Source organism: Phalacrocorax carbo, chromosome 19 (assembly GCF_963921805.1).
Source record: "Phalacrocorax carbo chromosome 19, bPhaCar2.1, whole genome shotgun sequence".
Lineage (NCBI taxonomy): Eukaryota > Metazoa > Chordata > Aves > Suliformes > Phalacrocoracidae > Phalacrocorax > Phalacrocorax carbo.
Window position 1 is genome coordinate 6,363,396 of NC_087531.1, and position 26,973 is coordinate 6,390,368.

Genomic DNA, 26,973 nt, shown 5'->3' on the forward strand with positions numbered 1-26,973 from the left:
GTGCTGCTGACCTCGGAGCCATGCAATCACAGAGGAGTTTGTGTTGGAAGGCATCTTTAATGGCCACCTAGTCCAACCCCTCTGCCATGAGCAGGGACATCTTCAACTAGGTCGGTTTGTTCAGAGCCCCGTCCAACCTGCCCTTGAACACTTACAGGGATGGGACATCCACAACTTCTCTAGGCAATCATTCCAGAGTCTCACTACCCTCATCGTACACCGTTTCTTCCTTATGTCCACTCTAAACCTACTCTCTTTCCGTTTAAGACTGTGGCTCCTTGTCCTAACACTACAGGCCTTGGTAAAAAGTCTCTCTCCGTCTTTCTTATAAGCCCCCTTTATGTATTGAATGGCTGCAATCAGGTCTCCCCAATCCTGACAGATCACCCAGACTCAGGCAAAGATTGTAGGTGACACCTTGCCACCTCCATGGTCCCAAGTGATCTGAGGGTCCAGTGTGGACAGCCCGTGCCATGAAGAGCTGACCCTGCTCATCCCGGCTGACAGCTACCAGGCAGGCGGGTGTCAGCACACACAGTTTCTTGTGGGCTGGGAGACAGGGGCTCTCCCAGCCAGGGGCTTGGCTCCCAGAACAGGCTGAGGAGCTGCAGCTTCCAGCACCTCTCTACTCATGAGAAAGTTTCCCTGCCTGGGCCCCTGCAGAGGCAGACAGTGATACCCTTTGACACTGAATAAAAAAACCTTAGGAACCTGGCTCCTCATGACCATCACCCACAGCCAACATGGAGAGCCAAAACAGGGAGCTCCCAGACCCCTTCAAGACACAATCGTGCCAACGCTCACAGCCTCCTGGGAAGGGGACAAGTTTCATCACCTTATGGAAGAGGAAGCTGAAGCAGAGAGAGGGCAAGGGGCTTTTTTTGAAAGCCAAAGCAAAAATTTGCATCAGAGCCAGATTACAATTCGCTGGCCAATGTTCAAACGGCCAACTGTCCCCTGGACACAAACCACTGGGCCATGCCTGGGGAAGAGAGAGGTCCGAGCGAGGGCAGATCCAGACTGTGGGGCTGTCTTCCACCTTGGCATCCATTGGGGTTTTTGTGTGACTTACTGCTTTGTAATTTTATTACATTTTTATTGATCCATCCCCTGCAGCCTCAGCACATCTGTGCCAGCTGCCGGAGTCCCGCTGGGAGGTATGCTTATTTACACAGCTGCAAAGGATTTCCCCAGTCAAGCTCATTAACTACATGAAGGAGATGCGCTGTTCTTTCTCATTATTAAGAGCTTTCTACCACAGAGGCCTCATCCCGCCCCCTCTCCTCTCTAGACACTTCTGCAAGACACAGGAGGACTGACCTTGGGAAGAGGCGAGCGCTGCTCTTTGGAGCATCCACTGGTTTGCCTCCCTTCTGCCCATGCAGAAACTGGAAGCTTTACCTGCCCTGTTTTCTCCCCATCAGGTACCAGACACTAGCAACTCCCTTCTCTTGTCTGTCTTCCTCTTTGCTCACTCAGCAGTTAAGGAAACAGACTCAAGAAAAGAAGTTAAACAACTCTGATGCTGTTGGAATTGTTTCTAGCAAAGCAACGAAATTAAAGAGCAATTGCATGGGGTCAGTGAGCCAGGGCATGGCAGGACGGTTGTGGGGCAGCCGCCTGGAGAGATGCACGTCGATCCACACCCCAGGGACAGAGAGTGGGCAGCCTGTGGGACCTGGGCTAGCGGAGATGGTGACTAACTGCCCACCAGACCACTTGGACCATGAAACCTGTCCCTGGAGAATGGGGGAGAGCAAAGCCCTGCACGGCCCTGTTCCAGTTCTGCCTGAGCCAGGGGATGCTCAGCCCAGCCCCAGCACTCACCGCCACGGTATGTCTTCCAGGTGTAGTACTTCCCTCGGAAGGGGACGTTATCGAATTCGGCACACTGCAGCTCTCGGAAGTCCTGGGAGCCCGGCGGGCAGTCCTGCGGCCACACAGCCAGCAATCAGCACCTTGGGAGCAGCCTGCCTTATCTGCTACAGGATTCCCAGCTGCAACTAACACCAGCCCTTCTAGGAGATGGACACCAGCCCAGACAACTGGACACTGTTACAGCATGGCAGGAGCATCCTTCCTGCAAAGCTAAACACTAGTTGAAGACTAATGGCATGAGCCATTGAGCCCCAGCTGGTCTGTCTGCAGATGCAACGCTTGCTCTCGTGAGCAATCCTTTAAAAGCTAGGTGCTAAGCCCAGGAGAAGCAATGGGGAGCCATCTATTTTCCTCGCTACCAGCCTGTGGATGTTAAAGCTACCATTCCCTAGGTCCAAAGCTTCACTGAGCTTCCCTGCAGCACAGTTGTTTCTCTTTGCTCCCATTGAGGTTTAACCCCCAGCCCTGGGAAGCGGGGTGCTATGGTGCATTTCGTGAGCCGCTCTCACCTGACCAGGCCTGCACTTGCACCGTGTGAGAGGCAATGGCTGTCATGTCAGTGCTGAAAGCCTCTGATCTCTCCCCCTTTTCCTTGTTATCTTTTCGGGCCCCTTCTTGATACTGAAGCCCTGCAGATACATACCTCCCCCACCCACCCTCTGAGCCAGCTCACAGCTGGTGCAGGCGTGCATCGTCCTGCTCGGCTTTCCCCACTGTGGGAGTGCTGCCCCCTCCTCCCGTGGGTCCCACAGCTGCACATAACACCCTGCAGCCATGCTGCAACACAGCGCTGCCTGCCCCACCAGCAAAGCCCTGCTGGCCCACCAGGGCTCCTCTCCCCGAGCCCACGGGTACTCACATCGGTGTTGCAGGACCTGTACCGCTTCCGCTCTCCCAGGCAGTACTTCCCTCCGATCGTGGGCCTGCCAAACCAGGAATGAGATGGGAGAACAAGCTCAGGGCAGTGAGCCACGTTTGTGGCAGGGAGCTGCCCCAAGCGTGCAGGAGCACCAACCCTGCACTGCTGCAAGGATGGATCCTGCCTGAAGGGGCTATTGCAGAAGTGCAGACCCCCAGCAGACTTCACACACTCAGCTGCAAGTGCACAGTGGACTTGTCCAAGTGGCTCTGGGTCTGTGGCTGCAGATCCAAAAGCAAAAAGGCAAAAGCACTGGGCTGCTGTGAAACCAGGACAGGGGATTTGTGTGCAGGAGCTGAGACCCTCCTGGGAACTGAGCGCAGGGCTACACAGGCACCTGGCTGCTGCCTTCCCCACTAACCCAACCAGCGATGCCGTGCAGCCAGGACAGGGTAGGGCCACGTCTGACATGGCTGTGCACACATACACCTACCGTGGGCTGTCACAGTGGCGAATGGATGATGATACGCCTCCGCCGCATGTCCTGCTGCACTCTCCCCAGGACGACCAGGCTCCCCAGGCACCATCCATGCCCTCTGGTCGGGTGCCAAAAGGCACACACTCCCTCTTGTAGCACCACTGGGGAAAGATAGAGCTTCAAACACCCTGAGCATGCAGTCTCCTCCTCCCAGGGTGCTCCCCAGCCTCTGTCGGCCATGTAAGCCAGTTCAGAGCTGGGATCTGGTTTGATCCTGTGAAATCTGAACTCAGAGCTGCGCTGGCCTTGGAGTCAAGTTCTCTGTTGCAGAGGGCGTTTGCCTCTCCCTGGGCACCCTCTCCTAGTCAGTGTCACCATTTGTGCACGCTGCGTACTTGGGGTTCGCAGGGATGCTGGGACCGGTGCCCCCACTCCCAACCCCTGGTGCACTGTCCTGTGGGGCAGGCGGCCACAGGCAAGTGGGTCACATCCCCACTTCTCTAAAGGGGTCCTGGGCACCTGGGTCAATCAGGGCAACACATGTTGTGAACAGAGACACACCTCACTGCCTATAAAAGCATGCGGCAGCGAGTCCCACATGGGACTTGGACGGGAGCTGCTGCTGCTGGGCAGCAGGGCCAGGACCCCTGGGGGGCACAGACACCTCCACCGCCAGCTGCTTCCTCACAGGATGGAGTGAATTTTGGATGTGTACTGGGAGCTCAAGTTGTGGTTAATGTGTTCAAATGACCCAATCTGCAGAAGGTTCAGGTTAAAATAAAGTTTTGATTGTAACAACAATGTTGTTGTGTGATTGTTCTGCCGAGGATCCCTAAAGAGTCGCCCTGCCTCTGTCCTGTTGGTAACAGATGCTCATGCAAACTTGCCTATGGAAGATTTCCCTCAGACCTGGAAAGTCCTGCACCCCCTGGAGTCAACAGTGATGCAAGGAGCGGGACACTGCCAGACCCGCTGCCATTCTCTGGGCATGGTGCCGGATGCCATGCCTCGGGGGCTGAGATAATCCCAGGAAGGAAGAAACCGCTGTGTGCTCCTTCCAGGGGCTGATAACCCACCCTGGAGCTGCTGGCACAGCCTCTCCTGGCTCCTGAGCCAGGCTCTCCACGGGCAGCACAGCCAGCAGGGAAAAATGAACCATGGCCTCCCAGGACACTCAGCTAGCAACCTCCTTGCACACTAGCCCCTTTCCGAAGGTGTGACCACATGCAGAGGAGATGCTCTGCAGGCAAAGCCTTGCTGGAGTTCCTGCTGATGCTCCAGACTGGAGCTGCTGGGGCTGCTGCTTTTGCAGGAGGGACCCAGGAGCCTGTCCAGCCCCTGTGAACCCCTCCACATGCTCAGGGCTCCTGAGAGCATCTGTGATGGGCTCTGCCTTTGCACCCTGGCTGCTGGGAGCAGACCCTGGCTCGCTCTCCTGTGGCAAGCACGGACATAGGCCGGCTGTGGGACCAGATAGAGTTAGGGTCATGCAGGGAGGGAGGATGCGTAATGAAAGGCATCCTCACAGGGTGCGCTGACCACAACCTGTGTAACAAGTGCTTGAGTAATGGAAAATTAAAAAAAAAAAAAGAAGAGAGAAAAGAAAACCAAAACAGGCACGGAAGGAGCCAGCAAGACAGTGAACCTGCTGTCTGAGCAGCCAGGCTGCTGGGGCCACCCCAGGGCAGCAGAAACAACCCCAAGATCAGGGCCTGAAGTCACCCACTGTGGGTTCTTGGGGTAAAACAGGTGAAGGCATAATAACCACAGGGGATCCATTAAAAAAAAACACAAACAACCAAAAACCCCAAACCAAAAACTAAACCAGAGATTTTGGAAGGAGGAAACATCCAGAGGTCTGGGGTGTGGGCACAGCCACCATCCCACAGAGCTTGGCTCAGTCTTCCCCCACCACTGCTTCCCCAGTTGGGTGGCAAAGCACAGAAACTCATTCTATCTCTCCTTTAATCTTGCAGCCTTAAATAGCTTCTGTGCCCTGATCCTTCCCTCTGCTCTCCCCAGCTAGAAAGGGAGAAGCCAGGGCAGACCTCAGAGCACTGGTCCAGCCAAGGGCTGAGGTCTGAGCGCTCCCCCGGCCAGCGAACGCAGGGGCACAGCTGGTGAAGGTGTAGAAACTTAATACAAAGGTGCTGCTTCTTTCACCCAAGGATATCAACTCACTTCTGAAGCATGAATTAATACAAAAGGATAAATAGAAGCACAGGAAGGTAACTGGGGGTTCAAACTGAGTCAGTAGCTTCACTAGGAATAGCTCCCACGAGTCCTGGGGGCTGTGACTGCTTGTCACATCACTTAGAACTTTTGAAGAACCCTGGTTAAAAAACAACTAGTAAGGGGGGGGGGGGGGGGGGAAGAAAAAGAGGTATTTAAAAGTGGGAAAGTGGGAAAAGCTGGTAAAATAAGATGACTGGTAGAAAAAATTTGCCATTGTATATGGTGAATCTCCAGCAGCAGGAATGTTCAGGCCCAGGAGCTGTCTACTCTTTTTTGATCTAATTTCTGGCAGAACCAAGGCGACTGTTTGCAAAGAATAAAGCATTTGTCAAAGCCGTCCTCTTTCCTGCACACCAGCTTCTCCAGCTTCTTAAGGATTTGAAATTATTCTTGAATTCCTTGGGAATTATTTTTCCTCTAGCAGAAAAACAAATGTCCATTTAATGCAGAATGTCCCAGCCCTGATTCTCCATTGCCTCAGTTATTATTCAGTTTGCAAAGGCACTTTGTTTTAACAGTGCTACACATTTGCTTTATATTGGGACAAATGGCTGTAGGAGGTGCAGGGAATGAAGTGATATGAACAATCAAGTAAAAATTCACTTTCAAAATATGTGGTCATGAAAAATCCTACTGTCCTCTTTCAGCTGAGTCTGAAAAATGAAGGTTTCATCATATCTAGCCTTGCGAGGCAGTTTTTCACGCGTTCCTCTGAAAGCATGTTACAAACTTATTGTCCCTCCTGGGGAAACTGGGGCAAAAATCACTTTTCTCAGGACAGCCAGGAAACCTCAGCAGACCTGAGAACAAGATGTTTGTTCATCTAAAGCCTACGCCGTAGCTTGATGTCACCTTACTGTGCCTCTGAGGCACAAGGTCGCTGGAGCAGGGACTTCATATTCTGCATTTCCAGCAAGATGCAAGATGATCTGTACTTCACGGTGCTTATGGGCCCCTGGGCTCCCTGGCACATCCCAGCCTCCCTCTGCACCAGCAGGGAGAGTGGGGGTGGCTCCAGGCTGTGGGAGGCAGGGGAGGACAGGCTGGTGGGTGCTTTTAAATCAACTCTGTGCTCACCAACGCAAACAATAATCCTGGTTATTGCTGGAAGAGGAATTCTACCACTCACTGTCAACTTGATATGGTGCCCCGGGCTTCCTTACCCCCTTTTCAATGGTGTTGGTTTGGCATATGGTCCCCTCAGCAGCAGGGATGCTGTTGGTTATGCAGCGGTTGCTTTTACTCAGACACCATAACTCACTGCAGACTTCCTGGAAAGAGAGATTTTGGGGGAGAGAGGGGGAGAGAGGAAGAAAGAGACAAAGAAACAAAGCCAAGATTAGGATTTGCTTGTGCTAGGGACTGTGAGGATGGGGCAGCAGCACGCCGGTGCGCTTGAGAAGCACCAGCTGGGCTGGGACACAGGGACAGGAGTGTTTTCAGCATGGTAGGGGGAAAATGAGATAAAATCTTGCAAGGTGTTGCCAGCTGCAGTCACCCCAAGGCCGTTGACAGCTCACTCCCTTCTCTGGACTAAGCCTAAGAGCTTCTCCTGTGGCTGGGGTTCTCTGGATTTGTAGGTTTCACTGCTCTCAGGAGCCAGAGCCAGCTCCCCAGCCAGCCGTGCAGCCAAATCTGGTCTTTGTGCCACAGAGGACACACATCCTCAGACATCCTGGTGAGTCCCAAGCTAATCTCGCTGTGCTCTGCCTAACACCTCTCCCCAGGGCTGAGGGATGCTCTCTTTTCTGGGTCTGCGCAGTGGAGGCCAAGCACAAGGGCCCATTCCTAGCACCTGCCATGAGCATCCCTACACCACGTGGGTCCAGAGCCGCCACACGGCTCCACATCTGCCTCTGTGGGAAGCTGGGACTCCCCAGGAGCATCAACATGGCATCTGCTACAGGAATGCACTGCAGGTCATAGTGCAACCAGCTTGTGTGCTGACAGTCTCCAGCCAGCCTAGCAGTCCTAAAGGGAAGACTTCTCTGGAAGATTTAGAGCCATTTTCAGAATAATCAAAATAAAGCCAGGTACCGAGCTAGCCCTTTAGCAGCTCCAGAAGTGGGCACTTCTGCTCCTGGTCTCTGCTAGGTGCAGTTGGGGCCACTGAGTGATACTGGGCTGAGGACTCCAGACCACTTTCCATGAGGCTTCCTGAGCTCAGACCATCTGACCTCTCAAGTGCGTCAGCAAACAAAAGGCTTCTCTTGGCTATTCCAGAATTCACGCAAAAGTTAGGTCTACAATAGAGACTCTGCAAAGGCATCACAGCTGCTAAATGAGAAAGTCCAGGCCCTTTGAACCTGCTCTGCCACTGTCCTGGTTTCAGCTGGGATAGAGTTAAACTTCTTCGTAGAAGCTAGTATGGGCTGTGTTTTGGATTTTTGCTGGCAACAGTGGTGATAACGTGGAGATGTTTAGTTGTTGCTAGTTGTTCCCTGACACTTTCAAGGTACGCTTTTCAGCTCCCATGACTTCTGCTACCCATGCTCTGAGGGGCAACAGCTGACCCCAACTGACCAAAGGGATATTCCATACCATATGACGTCATGCTCAGTATATAAAGCTGGAGAAGAAGAAGGAAGGGGGGACATTCGGAATGATGGCGTTTGTCTTCCCAAGTCACCGTTACGCGTGATGGAGCCCTGCTTTCCTGGAGATGGCTGAGCACCTGCCTGCCCATGGGAAGGAGTGAATGAATTCCTTGTTTTGCTTTGCTTCCGCGCGCAGCCTTTCCCTTACCTATTAAACTGTCTTTATCTCAACCCATGAGTTGCCTCACTTTTACTCTTCCGATTCTCTCCCCCATCCCACCAGGGGGGAGTGAGCGAGCGGCTGCGTGGTGCTTGGTTGCTGACTGGGGCTAAACCACGACAGTCCATTTTGGCGCCCAACATGGGGCTCGAAAGGTTTGAGATAATGACAGATTTGATTGGAATGTGCTAGATGGAATTTATAGCGGTTATTGCTGTTTAGCTATTAATTGGCAGGCTTCTGTGCTTGCTATGGGGCTTGCCTGTCTTACTGTATGCCTTAAAAATCTAGTGCTCGTTAGTGGTACTTTTTGCTTTCGCTGCTTGCTGTACTGCTTATCACCTTTCCCTGCTGGGCCTGGGAACACTCTGATAACAGCCATGGCCAGGCGCCTGGGCTGGCAGATGGCCAGGGCCCAACTGCTGTTTCTGTGCTGCTGCACTGGACAGGCTGGAACTCCAGTGTGAACTCGAGTCAAAGGGACTGTGACCTGTGGATGAGTCCATGTGGGAGCAGGACACCCTGAAGTGTCTGTGACTGTGAATAAGTCCACACCAGAGCAGATGTAGCTCAAAGCATCTGTGGCCATGTCTATGTCTGTGCCACAGTAGGCGTACCTCTGAGGCAATTGTGGCCCAAGGATATATCCATCTTGGGGAAGGTACACCTCGAAGTGTCTGTGGCTGTAGATAAGTCTGTGCTGCAGCAGGTACACCTTGAAGCATCAGTGGCTGTGCATGAGGTCATGCCAGAGCACCTCAAAGTGTGTGGCCATGGATAAGCCCACAACGGAGCAGGTTTACTTCTGAAGGGACTGCAGCTGTGGGTAAGGCCATGCTGGAGCAGGTATAGCTCTGAAAGCATTGAGGCCCATGCAGATGGCCACGCTGGAACAGGTGCACCTCAAAGTGACTGTGGCTCTGGATAAGTCTATGCTGCAGCAGGTGTGCCCCTGGGGAGACTGTGGCTCCTGGGTAAGGCTCCACTTGGAGCAGGTACAACCCTAAAGGACCACAGTCTGTGGATAAGTCCAAACCAGAGCAGGGGCAAGGGGAGGAGGTCATTACAATGTTAAATCTGATGGTCTGATCCAAATGGACCAGGAGTGGATATTGTAATGGAAATACCTTTAAATTGTTCTAACCTGGGATTTGAGTTACATATTATGGAAATTACTATAGCAGAAACCCCTTGTTGCTAGCCAGGCTGGGAGCAAGGGGAGGAGTTCATTGTAATGTTAAAACCCAAAGGGGCCAGGGGTGGAGACTGTAATGGATATACCTTTAAATTGTTGTAACCTGTGATTTGAGTTGCATGTTATAGGAATTACTACAGCAGGAACCACCTGAACCAATGGAGGACAAGCCTTTCAAGAAGCAGTGCAAGTACAGCAGTGACCTGACCTGAGCTGGCTTTGGTGCCCAGTAACTCCACGCAACACACCACCTCTCCTGTCCTGAGTGACTACAAGAACAGATGGAGGCCAAAGCCATGGACTAAATGATACCCGTGTATTTTATCAAAGGAGGGGAAGCAGGGGGTGGAGGTTACTGTAGTTGCATTGGATAGTGTGGAACCTGAGCATGATGTAAATGGTATGGAATAAGGGGTGGGTACTGTCCTGGTTTCAGCTGGGATAGAGTTAAACTTCTTCGTAGAAGCTAGTATGGGGCTGTGTTTTGGATTTTTGCTGGCAACAGTGGTGATAACGTGGAGATGTTTTAGTTGTTGCTAAGTCGCGCTTACACTGGTCAAGGACTTTTTCAGCTCCCCATGCTCTGCCGGGGGCACAAGGAGCTGGGAGGGGGCACAGCCGGGACAGCTGACCCAAACTGACCAAAGGGATATTCCATACCATATGACGTCATGCTCAGTATATAAAGCTGGGGGAAGAAGGAGGAAGGGGGGGACATTTGGAGTGATGGCGTTTGTCTTCCCAAGTAACCGTTACACGTGATGGAGCCCTGCTTTCCTGGAGACGGCTGAGCACCTGCCTGCCCATGGGAAGGAGTGAATGAATTCCTTGTTTTGCTTTGCTTCCGTGCGCAGCCTTTCCCTTACCTATTAAACTGTCTTTATCTCAAACCATGAGTCACCTCACTTTTACTCTTCCGATTCTCTTCCCCGTCCCACCATGGGGGAGTGAGCAAGCGGCTGCGTGGTGCTTGGTTGCTGACTGGGGCTAAGCCACGACAGCCACTAAATCAACCAGGCTGGATTTCAACACCTACAAACTGCAAAGCAGCACCTACAATCCAGAGCTGAGTTTCCTGCCAGGTCACCATCCTTCTCCTATTCCTACTGAAACAAGTCTACGGAAAACTTGCTGCTTTTCAGAGAGCACCTTGCCACGACTTAGATTGTTCTTGAAAGTATTAAAAATGTTCACATTGTCAATGAAGGAAACTGTCTCGTGATGTGAGAGCAGACCTCGAACAACCACGGCTGCTGCTAATGCACTCCCAGCACACGTCGGTGCCACTGTCGGAGCACACCAATGCCGCAGCTCAGGCTGAAGGACACAGCGTGCTCTGTGCTGCGTGCTCCCGTGGCAGCACAGCAACCGCCTGGCCTCCTGCCTGGCCCTATGGCAGTGTGACCCACAAGACAGCTGCTGTCGGCCGCCTGCCTCCAGTCAGGTAGCAGCCTGTTCATCACAACTCCGGGCTTGGTTCAGCCTTCCAGCAAGGCATTCCTCCGCCCCGCCAAGGGCTGTGCTCTAAACAGTAACCGATATCCCCGCAGGACGAACTGACTCAACGACTGGGAATCCTCTGTGCTGGTACCAAGAGGGATGAAAAGATGAGCCTGGGATTTCTCTGCTTCCCTCCTGTTCCTGGGGCTGTGATAGCAGAGTGACACCGGGAGAGCTGACAAAGGAAAATACTGCGGAGTCTGCACCGACAGCTACAGCTCCAAAATGCAAAAGGATTTTGGTTCCAAACTCCTTCGCCAAAACCCAGCTGCAGCTGGCTTTAACCAGTGAAAGGAGAAAGCCTCTCCCATCTTCAAAAGGCATCTACCCCTCCACACTGCTCTTGGAGAGCCAGCATGACTGCTGGGAAGTAGGAGCTCCTGTATAGTCTCTTCTCTCTGTGTCCCCAAGGGAGAGGACTCTCCAGCTTCAACCAGTGACATCTGTTCACTCTGTCCTCATTCCTCATCATATCTATTTGTCATCCACCCTGTACTGGCACAGAGGAAGGGATCCTGCCATGTTTGTGCCATCACCCTGGAGTCCGTTTATATGGGCACAGGATGGGTGGACTTACACATTTACCCAGATTTATCTGCAGACACTTGAGCCCTTACGCCCTTTGGGTTTCTCCCAAAAAACATGCAAGATGGGCTGGGCTACAAGGGTCATCACAAGGACATCTTGTGCTTTTGTGACACTTGTATATATACAGGAAGCATCTGCCCAAGTTAAAAATTAGCTGGGAAACAGGCATGTAAATGTGGAAAGTTTCCATTCCACTGCCCAGCTCGTTGCATTCCATTCCACTGGCTCAGCTGAGGAGGGGCACAGACCACAGTTGGTAACACCTGACATGAGCTACCACAACCACAGTATTCAGACCCAGCCTTCTGCTATGGCTCTGGGCATCTCATGAGACTGCATCTGCCCCATGTCCAGCAGGTTCTGGGCCCCTGGGCCACGTCGAAAGACAGCACTGGACCAGGGAGAGCCAAGCTTGGCCCTTTGTTCACCAGGACGAGCTGGTGAGACCACCAGGAGGTGGTGTAGTGCTCAACCATACCAAATAGGTGAACACTCAGAGCAATAAACTGGTTCACACTGGGTCATGCTTCGATGTCAGCATTTGGCTTGGATTTACGTGGTTGCAAGAGAAACTAAACCCTGATCTGTGTTTCCTCCTTCACAGCTTTCCAGGGCTTGGACTGGCGTAGGTACACACACGTGTGTTCATCAGACACCACAGCTGTCCGTGTATCTCACTGCTGGCTCCTTTGTTTTCTCTACGGGAAAGTGGATGTGTTAGGGAGTTGTTAGCCCTTCAGTGCAGCTGCTTCCCCCTCGCCACTATGCTCAGGTAGTTGGCAATGTCCAGTACATTAAGAAGAGCAAAATGTGAGGCTGAGATCTTTTCTCCTGAAACAATCTTTCAGTGGTTTCCTGGATTCAAAGATCAGGGGATGGCGGCATGATGGGAGTGGCTTTGGTGGGCTGCTGTCCCTCAGATAGACCTACAGCACATCGACCCACCTCACCTGGAAGAAATAATTTTCTCCTCCTAAGTTTGTGTGGGCGGCATAATGACTTCTAGTAAGGATTATGGAAAAATATGTCTGTGTACAAAGCCTGCTGAGAGAGGAGTCTGGATGAAGGGCCTGCAGCTTGGCTTTCAGCTGCAACCCTTGGGGTCCAGCAGCAGCCACGGTATCAGACAGAGGCAAGAGATCTCTTCCCATGGGAACAATCTGACTGAAACTGAGCTGGGGTCAACCTTTGTGGATGGGAAACAACCTCTGTCCTCTCACAGGGAAGCAGGGCAAAAAGCTCACAGGGAATGTGCCAGTGCCCTTCGTTTGAAGCAGGACAGCAAAGCAATGTGGGCAGCAGTGGAATGGCCCCATGGCCCCTTTGCCCTTGTAGCCCCCATCCTCCACCCCCTGGGAACCGATAGTAAAGCAGGAAGGCTCTCTACCCCGTATTTACACTGGCGAGATTTAACTCCGTACTGGAAACGGCACTGCTCGTCTGCATCGTAGGCCTGTCCTGGAGCCACTGTTGGGTAGATAAAGTCTTGCTTGGGAGGAGCGTTGTTCAGGCATAAGCCCATTCCGGAGCTAGAAACAAGAGATGAAAATTAGAGCTCAGAAAGGCTTGTAGGAGAGCATTGTGGTGGAGGACCAGCAGCAGGCACTCCCAGCTCCACATGGGCTGAGCTCTCACATGCTTGGCTGGTTGCGGGGATAACTCTACCAGTCTCCTCTGAGCAAAACCAGTGCTGAGAAAGTGCTCTTAAGTCTTTCTATGCATGCCCTCGGGGCTGGAAAGCATATGCTTGTTCCTACGTAACTTTAGAAGATTTAATCTGAGGGTTTTGCAAGCTATCGCCAGCCCCTGGCTCTCCCAACAGGTCCTGGGCCCAGCAGACAGCACAGGGCAGTACGCAGGCACACACATGCCCAGGACCCCCAGGGTGGTGGGTAGGCGGAGGGGCTGCCCCCCCACCCCACGGCTGTAGAGCCCCAGCTGAGAGTAACTGGAGGTGCCGAGCACAGAGAGTCCCTGGTCTCCAAGCCTGTCCTTCTGCATGCCAGAGGTTTGCAGGAGCATCCAAATTTTGCAAGAAACATGCCTTTCCTTTGCTCTTTCCTTGCTGCTCTCCGAGCTTTCCCTAAATCAAGGCTCCTGTCACCACTCCCCGGCCCTGTGTCCCGGGGTCTTGCACACACCATGGCCCCATCTTGGTGGAGGCTCCCGGGGCCATGCTCAGGCAGGGTCAGCAAGCACAAACCGTGGAGAGGGCTGACATGAACTTGCTGTCCTCTGCCAGCCCTGCCGAGACCTCTGGGTTACCCAAGGACAAGGCAGCCTGTGCCTTGGCGCTTTCCCGGTACCATCCATGCAACGTGCCTTGCTGCAGTGCACGTCCAGGAGTCAAGAGCAAGTGGGACAGGTTTTGCTGTGGCCAAGCATGAGCTGCCAGATGTGGGATTTGGTGATGAGCTGCTCGGTTTGGCCAAGCTTTGTGGGATGGGGGGCAGGCAGCAGCCCCTCAGGGAGGCTCGCCTTCACTGCCCCTCTCACAGCATTACAACAGCAGTGCCTCTGGTAGAGGTCTGGTATTCAGACTCCCTGGGGACTTCCCACCACAGTGACCCCACACGCTTGCTTTTTCCAGTTGCAACTCAAGTCCTACCCAGTCCTTCCATTAGGTAGTGCCTGTATCCTACCAAAAACCTCACCAAAATTGATCCTGACAGCTCGTTTTGTGATAGAAACCTTGGGGACTGCCTGAACTGTGGACAAGAGCTCTTTCAGGCTGCAGAGGCATGACTCAGGCAAGGTGACAATATCGAAACTTTGGGACTTAGGAGCCTAAATCCTGTCTCCTGAATCCTAAAAAAACCAAACCCCTTTCTCCTAGGTTGCTTGTTCACACCTGAAAAGTCTCCTCCTGAGTGTCTGGAGAAGCTGCATACACCATGCAGACCCAGTCCTGTCTCCAGATCCTCCTTCTCCACCACACCAAACCGTCTCTGCAAGTCTTGGCTGAACTTCAGAAACATCCAAATGCCTCCAGAAGCTATTGATTTATTTCACAGAATCACAGACTGGCTGAGGTTGGAAGAGACCTCTGGAGGTCACCTGGACCAACCCTCCTGCTCAAGCAGGGCCACCTACAAACAAGCAGGGCACCATGCGATCAGGGAGGAGAAGGCAATCTTGCCAGATAATGGTGGCAAAACACCACAAATCCTTGCTGGCTGTGCCTAACAGATGGGATGTCATTCTTTTAAGGTCTTATTCAAAAGATCCCCAAAGTTTCTGGAAGCAGGGAACCTAAATAAAGGTCTCACAGCTGCAAGGTAAATGGGGTTAGTATCTTCAGCAGGCAAGCAAACCATGGGCAAGTCTAAAGAAAGGAAGGAAAGCACGTGCCTCTTGGGATAGGATGAGGTGCTGGGAGACAAGACACGGGCTGTGTGCTTTGGGGGCTTTTCTTTGGCTTTACCCACTTCTCACAAGTGACTGAGAGAGGTTGGAGGTGTGTGCTGGTTGCGAGGTAGAAGGAAGGGCAAGGTGAGATGGATTCCTTACTCCAGGAAGCTGGTGATGTAATCCCTGCTGCACGTGGACCACACAAACGGGTTGGTCTTCATGGTGATGTGAGCTGCCATGAGCTTGGCCGTTTCTTGCCCACGGGAGCCACAGCTGTTGCCAACCCCATCATGATTCATGCCAAACCTAGAAAGCATCACCAAGGCAATAGAGGGATGATCAGCTGCTGCATTTTCGACACAGCTGGATCATACATTGGAAGGATTTTTCAGCTCCTGTTGGCAGGAACAAACCAACAGGGGCCCCTCTCTGTGACGGCTGCTCCCAGGGACTCTGCTGGCACAGTACTCACGTGTGGCCGATCTCGTGGGCAATGGTGAAGGCCGTGGCCAGGCCAATGTCCTCGTTGATGCTGCAGCTTCGTTCTCGTTCGCACATCCCACCGACGGGGGCCAGGCCTAGGGAAGCCAGACAGAGCTGTCACATAGGGACAGCACAAAGCATCTGCAGGGGACATGGGTGCTATTTGGGGACTGACTGATGTGCTTCACACTCACTAACACTGAGCACAGCCTTCTGGCAATAACAAGTTTCTTCCCCCCTGTTGCTTTGGGAGGGACCCATGGCTCTTACGGGCTGCGGACATATGGTCACTCAGCACTGTCAACTAACAATGGCAGGCTCGGAAATGCTAAGAATGGGTCAAAATCCTCTGAATTTCATATCCAAGCCCCAGACTGTGTGCAGAGGGGGAGCAGTCCTTGTCACAATGATGACACTGCTGGTGGGGAACCTGAGATCAGCTGCACCTGCAGTTGGGCATCCAAACTCGGCCAGGGCGGCCTGGACAACCAACTAAGCCAGGATTCAAGCTGACCATCCGTGCTTGGTTCTGGCTGACACCCACCGTGATCAGGAATCTAGCCTGACTCCATCTGGAGGGCTGGATCATGCAGAAATCCCCCCTGAATCATGGCAGCAGAGTCCCTCAACCCTCTTCCCGTACACTGTCCCACCACCACAGGCTGTGCCTGCTGCACCAGGCCAGGGAGGGAACAGTCTCTGCTTAAGGAATGAATTGAGCCGTTATAGCACCTCCAGCCTCAACCTCCCTCCCAGGTACCTTGTCTGCAGCTGCATCAGGTCAGAGATCCACCAACTTTTAATTTTTAACTGCAGTGATTCAGAGCAGTAATCCCTTCCTGACTGCTTAGTCTAGACCAGGGCAAGACAAATTAGGAGCTACAGCCAGAGAGAGCTGCAGGGTCTGTCTGCATCTAGCAGTTTAAATAAAGAACTCCCTTTATAGTCATCACAAAAAAGTCTTTTTTTATTTCTCTCTGCTAAGCCAGGAATACTCCACTAGGCTATGGACCAGCCCTAGATGCAAGTGGTTCTTAATTATCAGGCTGGACCTGACCCAGGGATATAAGAGAGAAGCGTTCCAGAGCCCATCTGTCCTCCGGGTTGCTGCTTTTAGTGTTTACAGAAGTAAGGAGGCTACACAGTCGAGCGGGCTGGCAACCACTGGCCTGTTCCTGGCTCTGCTGCTGGTGCTTGCGGTAGTGTTGGGCAAGCACTTCCCCTCAGCCTGCTCACTAGGAAAGGGGGATGGCACAGCCCGCCCTTGCCACACTCCTGAAGATGTGTGTGCTGGTGAGAAGTGCTGCCAAAGGGGCAGCAAAATCCTACCTACCCAGGGTGCCGCACGGTTTGTTCTTGTAGATGCAAATGTCGTATCTGCAAAGAAGAGAGGGCAGCGTTAAGAACACTTACAATTTTGGTGGCTCCAAAATAGCGCACCTCCATTTTACTTATGTGTTCACATCCAAAACGCTTCAAAAGAGCCCATGGCTCATGCAACACTTCTGAAATGGGAAGTACCCACTGTTACAGGTAGGATACCTCTGATCTGTGTTGCACAACACTCACTTCCCCCAGGCTGAGACTCAGTGTGGATTTTAAACAATAGCTCCTGTCCCTTAACTGTGGGGCAGTTGCTGAGCAGGGGCGGAGGTTTGGTTTCAATGAAATGTGGCAAATCAGCAGGGACAATGCTATTCTAGCTTTGAAGCTTTTTGGGTTTGGGTGGGTGCCCCAGCCCTGCTCACTAGCACCCAGTGCACTCCCAGGAGCTGGCCACTTCTCTCCTGGAAGGCACCGGGCTCCGGGATCTGCCCCAGCAGCGCAGGGTAGAAGAGGACAGGGCCAGCCTGCTATCTGTAAACTCAGGTCCCTCGCAGCAAAATGTATCAATCAAATATGTAATTCTGAATTATTTTTTTAAAATAAGGAAAACATTTCAGTTTGAAAACATGTTCTATTTCAAAACCCACTGTGGTTTCATTAAAGCGCTAAAGTGATCCTCCCCCCCCCCCAGTTTAGTTCTTTACTGAGAGTTTCCCAAACAAATTCAATATGGGTTGATTCAAGATGACTCTTCTTTGTTCCTGGCCTCGACTTCCCGCCATTGCATCAAGGAATCGACTGTTTTCACATTGTTAGTCGTGTACAAGGAAAAGCTAAACGAGGACAGCAAAGTAAAATCTCCTCCAAATGGAAATGCAGCACCCTCACAATGGGACATGGCAGCAGCTCTGAAAGAGACCAGTTTGGGCCAGAGAGAGAATATTATCATTTAATTGTGAAGAGGAACCGCATGCCCTCCCTGTGTCTGTTCAAATACCTTCTTCAGAAGGTGAGACTCCCCAGACATTTGGGTCTTTGCAAAACCCAGGCTGAAAGGGGCAAGGCTAACAGCGAAATCCGCGTAGGGCAGCAGGCAGGGGAACCGGCGGCAGCCGGGCTGGGATGCCCCAGGGCCAGGTTGGAGTGTTGCTCCTTAGCCCAGAGGTCCATTTCAACCTGAGCATGAGCTGGGCTCGGAGCACCAAGGCCACCGACTGCAGTGTGTGTTTGGGGGACATGCACACGGCAAGCAGGACCATCCGACATCGCTCGCCCTGGCAGCCCTACGGAGAGGAGAGTGGGGAGGGAGCAAGCTGATAGCACATGATAGGTTAAGCATAACGTGTTCCTGGTGATGGCTCCTGTGCCTTTGGCCTCTGGCGTTCTCTGGAAGTGTCCAAACCTCTCACCCCTGGCAGGAAACCAAGCGAGTGAAAAAGATTTGTTTGCTTTGTTTTGAGTGAATACCGTTAAAGCCTTCGGAGGCTCTGGTTTGACACATCGCTGCAAGAGAAAAAAGCCCCCAGGCTCAGCAAGATGTTATCGGGAGACAGGGAATTTATTAGAGACGGGGCCAGATGCGCTGGTGCTGTCCAAGCCTGGTGCGGCTGGCCAGCAAGTTGCTTTGGGTTAGCTCAAACATCTGGTGGGAGGATGAAGATCTCAGAGCTGGTGTTTGCATCTCACACGTGTGGTGGGAGGGAAGGAAAAGCAGATGCCGCAGCTCCAGGAGGGTGAAAAGCTGGGGCTGAGGGGCCTTTTGCTTGCTCCTCCCCTGGTGCTTGAGGGCTCTCATCTCACAAACTCCCCAGGAGGGATGCACCTGGCAGCTCTCACAGGCCCCCCAGGAGGGATGTGCAGGCTGCACATGGCTCCAGCTGCTGCCGGGAACTGGATCAGGAGAGCGGCGCATGGTGCCAACAAAACCAGCCCCCACTTGGAAGCTGCTGTCTCCAGCGCTTTCATTTTATGACTCTCTTCCACTTTGCAAGAGGGGGAAAAAAGGGCACAAACAAGTCTTGGGTTTGCCTTTGGCTTCTCCCCAGGCTGCTGCCCCTCTGCCCAAGCAGGGCATACAGGGGCATTGGAGAGCCAGTGTCCTGGGTACAGCCAGCAGCGCTGCTGAGAGCTGCCTCTCAGTGCCCTTCATCCCCTCTGTCCTTCCAGCATCCTCTGCCTCCCAGCCACCCCTCTGTTCCTTCCACTCCCTGTTGTCCTCTCTGAATCTTCTTTCTTTCTGAACATCCGTCCATCCTTCCAGCTGTCCCTCCTGTACCCTCTGCTGCTCCAGGCTCAAGCATCCATCTATTCTGACAGGGGTTATTTGTCCTGCATGTGAAGGTTCAGACCCCTTTACCCAGCTCTTGTTCAGCATCCAGGTTAAGCTGCTGACCCAGTTACAGGAGCGTAGAGACACAGGCAGGGCAGGAGTGCTCTTGTCCTAAGGGAGCTGGGATGAAGTCACTGCTTCAAGGGTGTCCATCAGCTACCAAGGAGAGAGTTCAGCCCTACATGTAACAATACAGCAGCTCGCATGTCATCCACCAAGTTCCTGGAATGTATAGAGGACTGTTTCCTGATACAAATGATAGACGTGCCAACCAGGAAGGAGGCGCTGCTGGATTTGCTATTCACAAACCGAGAAAGCCTGCTTTGTAATATCTCGGTTAGTGATAGCCTTGGCTGCAGTGACCACAATGTTGTGGAGTTCGGGATCCTGCTGAGTGCACTGAAGGTCAGTTCTAAGACAAGGATTCTGGATTTTAGAAGAGCAAACTTCAGTGCACTCAGGGTTCAGTTGGGAGGGATTCGATGGGAAGCTTCCATGGAAGACCAAGGAGCTAGTGAGTGCTAGGAATTCTTCAAGAACTCTCTATTGGAAGCACAAAGCCAATTTATCCCCTACAAAGGAAAGGGAAGTAAGCGGAACAAGAGGCCCCCCTGGCTCAACCATGACCTCCTGGGTCTACTCAAATCCAAAAGGGAAGCACACCAGAGATGGAGAAGTGGAGGATTATCCACCGAGAACTACAAGGGCATAGCCAGAGTGTGCAGAGATGCAGTTAGAAAAGCAAAAGCCCAATTTGAATTGAAACTGGCTGTAGACATAAAAAATAACAAGAAAGGGTTCTTCAGACATGTCAACCATAAGCAGAAAAAGAAGGAAAACATAGGCCCACTGTTAAATGGAAAAGGAGAGTCAATCACCAATGATGCAGAAAAGGCAGAGGTCCTCAACACCTTCTTCACCTCTGTCTTTACCAGCACTGTCGGGTCCCAGGCTTTGGGAACGAAATTGCCGATTGATCCAAACACCAACCCACCATCAGTGAAGGAAGAGTTAGTACATGAATTACTACAGAAGCTTGACCCCTACAAATCAATGGGCCCTGATGCCATCCACCCGAGGGTGTTGAGAGCTGACTGACGTCATCGCAAGGCCACTCTCCATAATCTTCGAGAAGTCATGGAGACCGGGGGATGTCCCAGAGGACTGGAGGAAGGCAAATGTTACCCCTATCTACAAGAAGGGCTCGAGGGAGGAGCCGGGTAACTATAGGCCCATCAGCCTTACTTCAATCCCTGGGAAAGTTATGGAACGAATCCTCCTGGGGGCCATCACAAGTCAAATGAAGCACGTGATTGGGAAAAGCCAACATGGCTTCACTAAAGGCAGATCGTGCTTGACAAACCTGGTGGCCTTCTATGACAGAGTGACTTGCCTGGTTGACATGGGGCGGGCGGTGGACATTGTCTACCTGGACTTCTCCAAGGCCTTTGATACGGTCCCCCACAGTCTCCTCCTGGAAAAATTAATGCGTTATGGCCTAGAGAAGTGGTCTGTGCAGTGGGTGGGGAACTGGCTGACAGGCCGCACCCAAAGGGTGGTGGTAAATAGCTCCTTTTCCAAGTGGCAACCTGTCACTAGTGGGGTCCCCCAGGGATCGATATTGGGCCCAATGTTATTCAATGTCTTTATAAGTGATCTGGATAAGGGCATCAAGTGTAGCCTGATGAAGTTTGCAGATGACACCAAGTTGAGTGGGGAAGCAGACACTCCAGAAGGGAGAGCTGCTCTGCAGGGAGATCTGGATAGGCTGGAGGAGTGGGCCAGCAAGAACCTTATGAAGTTCAACAAGGACAAGTGTAAGATCATGCACCTGGGAAAACATAATCCGGGAGTGCAGCACAGACTGGGATCCACCTGGCTGGAGAGCAGCTCTGTGGAAAGGGACCTGGGGGTCCTGGCGGACAGAAAGCTCAACATGAGCAAACAGTGGCTGCTGCGGCCAAGAAGGCCAACAGGATGCTGGGTTGGATCAAAAAGGGCATCGCCAGCAGAGAGAAAGAAGTCGTTATCCCGCTCTACTCAGCGCTTGTCAGGCCACACCTGGAGTACTGTGTGCCGTTCTGGTCCCCCCTATACAAAAAGGATGTGGACAGGCTGGAAGGGGTCCAGAGAAGGGCCACCAGGATGATCAAAGGACTGGGAAGCTGCCATACAAGGATAGGCTGGGAGAGCTGGGTTTGTTCAGCCTTGAGAAAAGGAGGCTCAGAGGGGATCTCATCACCATGTACCAGTACTTAAGGGGTAGCTACAAAGAAGGCAGAGACTCCCTTTTTACAAGGAGTCACATGGAGGGGACAAGGGGGAATGGACACAAGTTGCTCTTGGGGAGATTCCAATTGGACACCAGAGGGAAATTTTTCAGTGAGGACAGTCACCCATTGGAATAATCTCCCCAGGGAAGGGGTTGACTCGGCCACGTTGGACACCTTCAAGAGTCGTCTGGACAGGATGCTGGGCCATCTTGTCTAGACTGTGTTCTTCCCAGAAAGGTTGGACTAGATGATCCCTGAGGTCCCTTCCAACCTGGGATTCTGTGATGTAGGCACCTAAAATGAGGTGAGCCAAATCCCATACTGGCTGGAGGCACTCTGTCACTGTCATGATGCTCAGGTCCTGCTTGTAACCTTTTCTCCATCTTTCACAGCAGGGGCAGATGGGGGCCTCCATTTCAGTAGGATGCCCAATGCTCCACGACTCCGGGATGAGTTCCCACACATGCCCAACACTGCTGTACACACTGCACCATTGACTTTTGGTGCACAAATACCCATGGCTGCAAACTAAACTCCTTGAGAGCGCAACAAAGACTGAGGGAAGACACTGGAGGATTATAACTATCTGAACTGCAATAATCTGCATGGCTGCAAGGGAACTGGCAAGTGGCCAGCCTGAGGGACTGCCGCTGCCAGGCAGCTTGCAGGGGAGCACATGGGAAGGAAGCCTCGGATGAACCACTTGGACAAAGATAGAGGACAGCTGCACAGAGGACACACCCCGTGAGGACAGTGCTGCCAGGGCCGGGCTCTGCCTTACCTGGTGATCAGCACTGCAGTGTCGTGGTTGGCTATGCCATTCTCGGGGATAGCGTTCCCATTGCCATTCCTGTTCACAATGGATTTCTGCCACTTGCAGAAGCTGTCCAGGGATTTCCCAGCGTGGTGGTTAATCTCCAGTGTGGGCTGGAATGGAAGCAGTATGACAGTGTGTGTCCAGGACAGCTCTGATATGAAGGTACTGCCTATTCCCATGCCAGCAGAGCACTGACACCAGTCCAGATGCCCCCACCTTTTCATGGAGGCCATGGGAAAGCAAGACTTTAGGAGGACTAAAGCTACTTAAACCTCCCTAAAGCCACCTTATCATAGAAACAGTCGTCAGAGTCCCATAGGTCTCCTTACCCTATAGCCTGAACCCAGTCCCCAGCTGCCATTGAGAGGATGTGGTGCACCCAGGAGACTGCACTGGGGGGACCTGCCAGGGGTGACATCCAGGGGGAACACACAGACCCGCAAAGGAAGTGCAGACACATGATGAAAGCGACTCAGCAAAGCCCACCTTACCTGATCCTCAGTGAGGAGAATCAGCCGGGTCACCAGGATATTGACAATATTGCCCAGACTTGAGTCCTGGAAAAGTTTGGCAACCTGACCTCCAAGAAACAAGAAAAGAAGAGTCTTAAAAATGAGCTCGCTGGCTGGGTGATGGTGCAATCAGTGCGTGAGATGGCATGTGCTGGGCACCCATTGGAGGGAAACAGGGCTGATTTGTCAGCACAGGCTGCAGGGTCTGAACACAATCTTTTTTGAAAGCAGAAATGAATATGGGACTCCACGTTACCACTTGGATTGCAGAGCCTCCTAAACCATGTTCAGACCTTGGTGTCTCCTGGAGAGATTCAAGCAGTGAAGCCGACATCCCACAGCACCTGCTCCTTGCCTGGAGCTCAGGTGGAGAAGCCCCATGGTCCTGGCATTACGTAGCCACGGGGATGAAGCTCTGCTGACTGCCCATCGGCAGGGAACCACACAGCATCTCTCAGAAATCTGCCGCCACACGATGGGTGTTTTACAGCAGATGAAACAGTTAGAAATGGCATTGTTTTAAAATCTGGCATCTGCTTTAGAAATGCAGAGCAAGCCATGAAAAGAGATCCTGCAGAGGACGGGACAAAGAACCATCACAGAGAGGCTTTCAGCGGTTTGATGGATAACTTCCAAGCCTATCTCACCTCACAGAAGGATTCACAGCATGGCCAATTCAGGCTGTTAATGCATCTAGCCTGGTATCCTGCTGCCAGCAGTGACCCAAATCTGATGCTGCAGAGGAAGCTCCTCCGCAGTAACCCAGAGATGTGGGCAGCGCAGTATGGAAGAATGAGGGTATTGCTCCCCAGCCCTCATGCTGATCAGCCCCCAAGCGTGAGAGCTCACTGTCCTTATGCTTTCCCATGTTTCTCAGCTTGGCTGGCCCTATTTGCAATGCTAATTTGAGATGAGAGATGCTGTTCAAAGAAAGGGCTTTGTTCTCCCAGTCCAGATCTGGCCTGTAGCATGGTCAGACGGGCCAGAGTTTACCTCTCCTACAGTGCCTCCCCGATATGACAGAGTCCCTGCAGGCTCCAGAGTATCACTGCTCATGAGCAGCAGCAGTGGGTCAGGATTTTTAATCCAAACATCTTGCTCTGGGGATGGGGAGAAGCTACTGCCAACCTGGAACAGATCTGATTTCCCCACTGCATTCCCATCCCACTTTCCTTCTTGCAGGAAAAGCACATGGCACCCTCTGCCAAATGCAGACATTCAGGGTGATGAACAGGATTTAATCCTGCTTGCTCTCTGCTGCTGGGTGCGTGAGCCCCTGGGGTCCCCCGAGGTTCATGGTGTGGTTATAACACTTACAATATTCATGATGGCCAGGATGTATTGCTCTATGTCCCGCCGCCCGTGGTACCCCACCATCATTTTGTCCGCCACCACCAGGGTCTCCACGTAACGCTCCGTGCTGACGGATCTCTTCAGGGGCAGCTGGCCTCGCTGGCTGTGGTTGCCCGATGGCTTCAGAGGGGAAGGCTTCAGCATCCGCAGCCACCAGTGTCTCCCTTTCCAGGGCTTCTCATCTGAGGAGGAGAAGAGATTTTTTCTGTTGCCCTCCAGCAGCAATTCAGCAGCACAGAGGTGAGGGGCGCACAGTATGAGCTTGGTTTCAGGGAAGGAAAGGCCATTGCAAGGCTTTTTATGCACTACGCACGGACCCAGCGAACATCCCCACTGCCATCGGCCGGATCTGCTGAGCTCCTCCTAATGCATTCCAGGGCTGTCCCCGTGCTCCCACCGGCCCCGCTGGCATCCTGCCTGCCCTCCTGCTCTCCTCCTGCCCAGGTGCTGCGGGCAGAGGTGTGTGTCCATCCTGCTGCAGCAGCCCCACGCACTTCACCTCCGTGCTGCAAGGCCCTGCCCTCACCTCTGTCGCAGAGAAGAGCAGTGTGGATTTAGAAACTACACAGACATCATCTGAAAATAAATCCATTGCCAATCATTTCCTCTTTCTTTTTCTTGCCAGGACCTGAATTTAGGACTTGGCTTTTCCTCCACAGAAATGGCTGCAGCCTCCAAAGCAGCAGCAGCGGGTTTGTAGGACTTTACTCCAGGCTTCAAGCGCTACTGACCCAACCCTAGAGATGTCCCCAGCAAGGCTGTCAGCTCCAAACCCATGGCCTGGAGACCACCACAGGGCAGGAGAGCTGGCTGGGCAATTACAACCACTCTCCTGCCCTGTCAGCAGAGCCAGCTGAATCCCCCTCTTCTGCTCCGATGCTGGATCATCAAACATCCAGCAAGACTGGGAAGATGAGCAGATCACAGGCAGCCCCACAGCCTACCAGCTCCGGCCCCTCCGGCTGATGAGAGGGAGCTCGCAGGGGTGCTCGGGGCCCAGCTGTACCGGGCAGGCCAGGACAGGTCCAGCCTGTGGGGTGAGAGGATGGGGTGGCTTTGCTGGGGCCAGTTGCACTGTGGCTGTTCTGAACTGTATTTGGCCTGTGGCTCCCACTGTGCGGTCTTTGCTTTCCAAGAAGCAATTAGGAACAGGCTAACTTTTGTCTGGAAGCCAGGGAACGTGGCAAAGAGTCAGCAGAAGGGGAGTCTGCTGGCGCTTCATCCAACGTGACTTTGGGAGCTGGGACAGGAGGAGTTGGGCCAGGGAAGCACAGGTTGTCTCCAGAGATGCTGGCAGGTCTGGAGACACTCAGAGCCTGTGCAGAGCAGGCTGGCAGTGCCCTGGTGTCTCCAGAGGCTCCATCCCTTCCAGAAGTGACTCCTCATCTGGTCAAGTGTCACCACTGGGGAACATTCTGAAGTGACACACAAACCTGCCAGGAGCAACTGGGAACAGCTTTGCTTCTGCATCCACAAACTCTAATCCATAAAATGTGAGCTGGCCCCTCTGCAGGGATGGCATCTCCTCTCATCCTTATGGAGCCTCAGGAAGCCTCTGTAAACTGAGGGAGCAGCATCCTGTGTGCATGCAACATGTTGGGTAGATGGAGAAGCTCTGCACATTTGCAAGGGCTGGGGAATTCAGCCAGGCTCTGGGACACAGACTGACTGCTAGCAGGGACGAGAAGGGCACAGGCACGTGGGGAGAGGCCAGGGGAGACCTGTGTGAATCCTTTCGGAAGTTAAAGGCCTGTAAGCATAGAAATGGGGTAGATGTGCAATTGCTGTTCTCTATAACATCTCCCAGAGCCCACTGTGACTAACCAGATCCCACATCCCACCCCCTACAAGGCATCTTTCCACCTGGTCTCTAACAGCAGCAGATGTATCCCAGTGTGGACACAATCTTCACTGACTGAAACCTGAAGACAAGTCTCTGCTGAACATGCATAAGCTATGATTTCCCAATACCTTGTAAATTGGCCAAATCTGGGAGGATTTTTCTTAAGAACAATAAGAGGCAGTTTTCCCTCTTCTATTCCATGCTCTATTTACAAATTTTAAAGCCCTGCTGCAAAGAAGAGAGTACAAGAGCTTTCCAAAGACTGGGCCACCAGAAATCCGTAACATGGGTAAAAGTAAATGCAGAAAAATTTCTGGAATGCAGAGATAAATTTGGTTCTTTGCCATATGGTGCATTGTGGAACCTCAAAGCCCAGTCTACCAGGACTTTCCCAGCCTGCACTGGGATGGGCAGAGGATGTGTTGGTGGGTACACATACCTAGCACACCGCAGGCTGCATCCATGTGTGGGTACTGGAGAGACGATCGCTTGTACACCACGTGGGGGCTGCCCTTGCCCTCGCTCCCTGTGCTGACATTGGCTCCCGGGCTCAGCGGTTCAATGAAATATTCCTCCTCATCTGCGACAATCACCCCATGCTGCAGAAGGAAAGAGAGGGAAGGCAATGAAAGAGGGAGAGAGGGAACTGGGTGATACACTGGTGGCTTCTCGTAATGAGCTTTCTGGTGATTAACAACTGAATTTCTGGGGACTGACAAATACTTTTGAGAATGTGAAGGAATCTTTCATTTACACACAAACCCTGAACTATATGAACCTACAGACCAGCGAAAACTGAGCCAGACAGTTGTGGATGCCTTGGGACATCTGTGTTCACTAAAGTCCTCTGGAAATCACAGTCTTTCCTTGCAAAATTATGAATAAGTTGTTTCCTATTCCACCCACTCAGTCTAATTGAGAGCCATCTGTGGGAGTCTAAATATCATACCTTCAAAAGCAGCACAGCTCAGCAGTGAGCGCTGCCTCCTATGCTTTTCAACCTCACCGACAAACCTTTGAAAGCAGCTCAGGACCATTACCACCAGCTGGAAAACTTGGGCACAGGGCTGCAGAGAAGTGCACATGCTCAGAGGCTTTTGAGAAACACACTGAATCTTTAAAATCTGAAGTCCAATTAGCAGTAAGGCAACCAGCAGGAGCCACAACCTTGCTCTGCAGCCTGAAACCTGTGTTAT

The 26,973-nt window shown here is 52.5% G+C and overlaps 1 protein-coding gene across 4 annotated transcripts in view; it reads right to left on the reverse strand.

Annotated features, from left to right (window-relative positions):
* Positions 1–26,973, reverse strand: part of ADAMTS10 (ADAM metallopeptidase with thrombospondin type 1 motif 10) — an 82,445-nt gene that overhangs the window by 14,249 nt on the left and 41,223 nt on the right. For 3 of the 4 annotated variants that reach the window (XM_064469387.1, XM_064469389.1, XM_064469386.1), the window contains exons 4-15: positions 26,217–26,376; positions 23,899–24,116; positions 22,561–22,644; positions 22,034–22,179; positions 16,658–16,701; positions 15,314–15,419; positions 15,001–15,147; positions 12,878–13,019; positions 6,614–6,721; positions 3,231–3,376; positions 2,738–2,801; positions 1,828–1,930 (exon numbers count right to left, since the gene is read on the reverse strand). In XM_064469387.1, coding sequence (XP_064325457.1) covers positions 1,828–1,930; positions 2,738–2,801; positions 3,231–3,376; positions 6,614–6,721; positions 12,878–13,019; positions 15,001–15,147; positions 15,314–15,419; positions 16,658–16,701; positions 22,034–22,179; positions 22,561–22,644; positions 23,899–24,116; positions 26,217–26,376 — 1,468 coding nt within the window. The remainder of the gene's footprint in view (positions 1–1,827; positions 1,931–2,737; positions 2,802–3,230; positions 3,377–6,613; positions 6,722–12,877; positions 13,020–15,000; positions 15,148–15,313; positions 15,420–16,657; positions 16,702–22,033; positions 22,180–22,560; positions 22,645–23,898; positions 24,117–26,216; positions 26,377–26,973) is intronic. The other variant, XM_064469388.1, reaches the window with a different exon arrangement.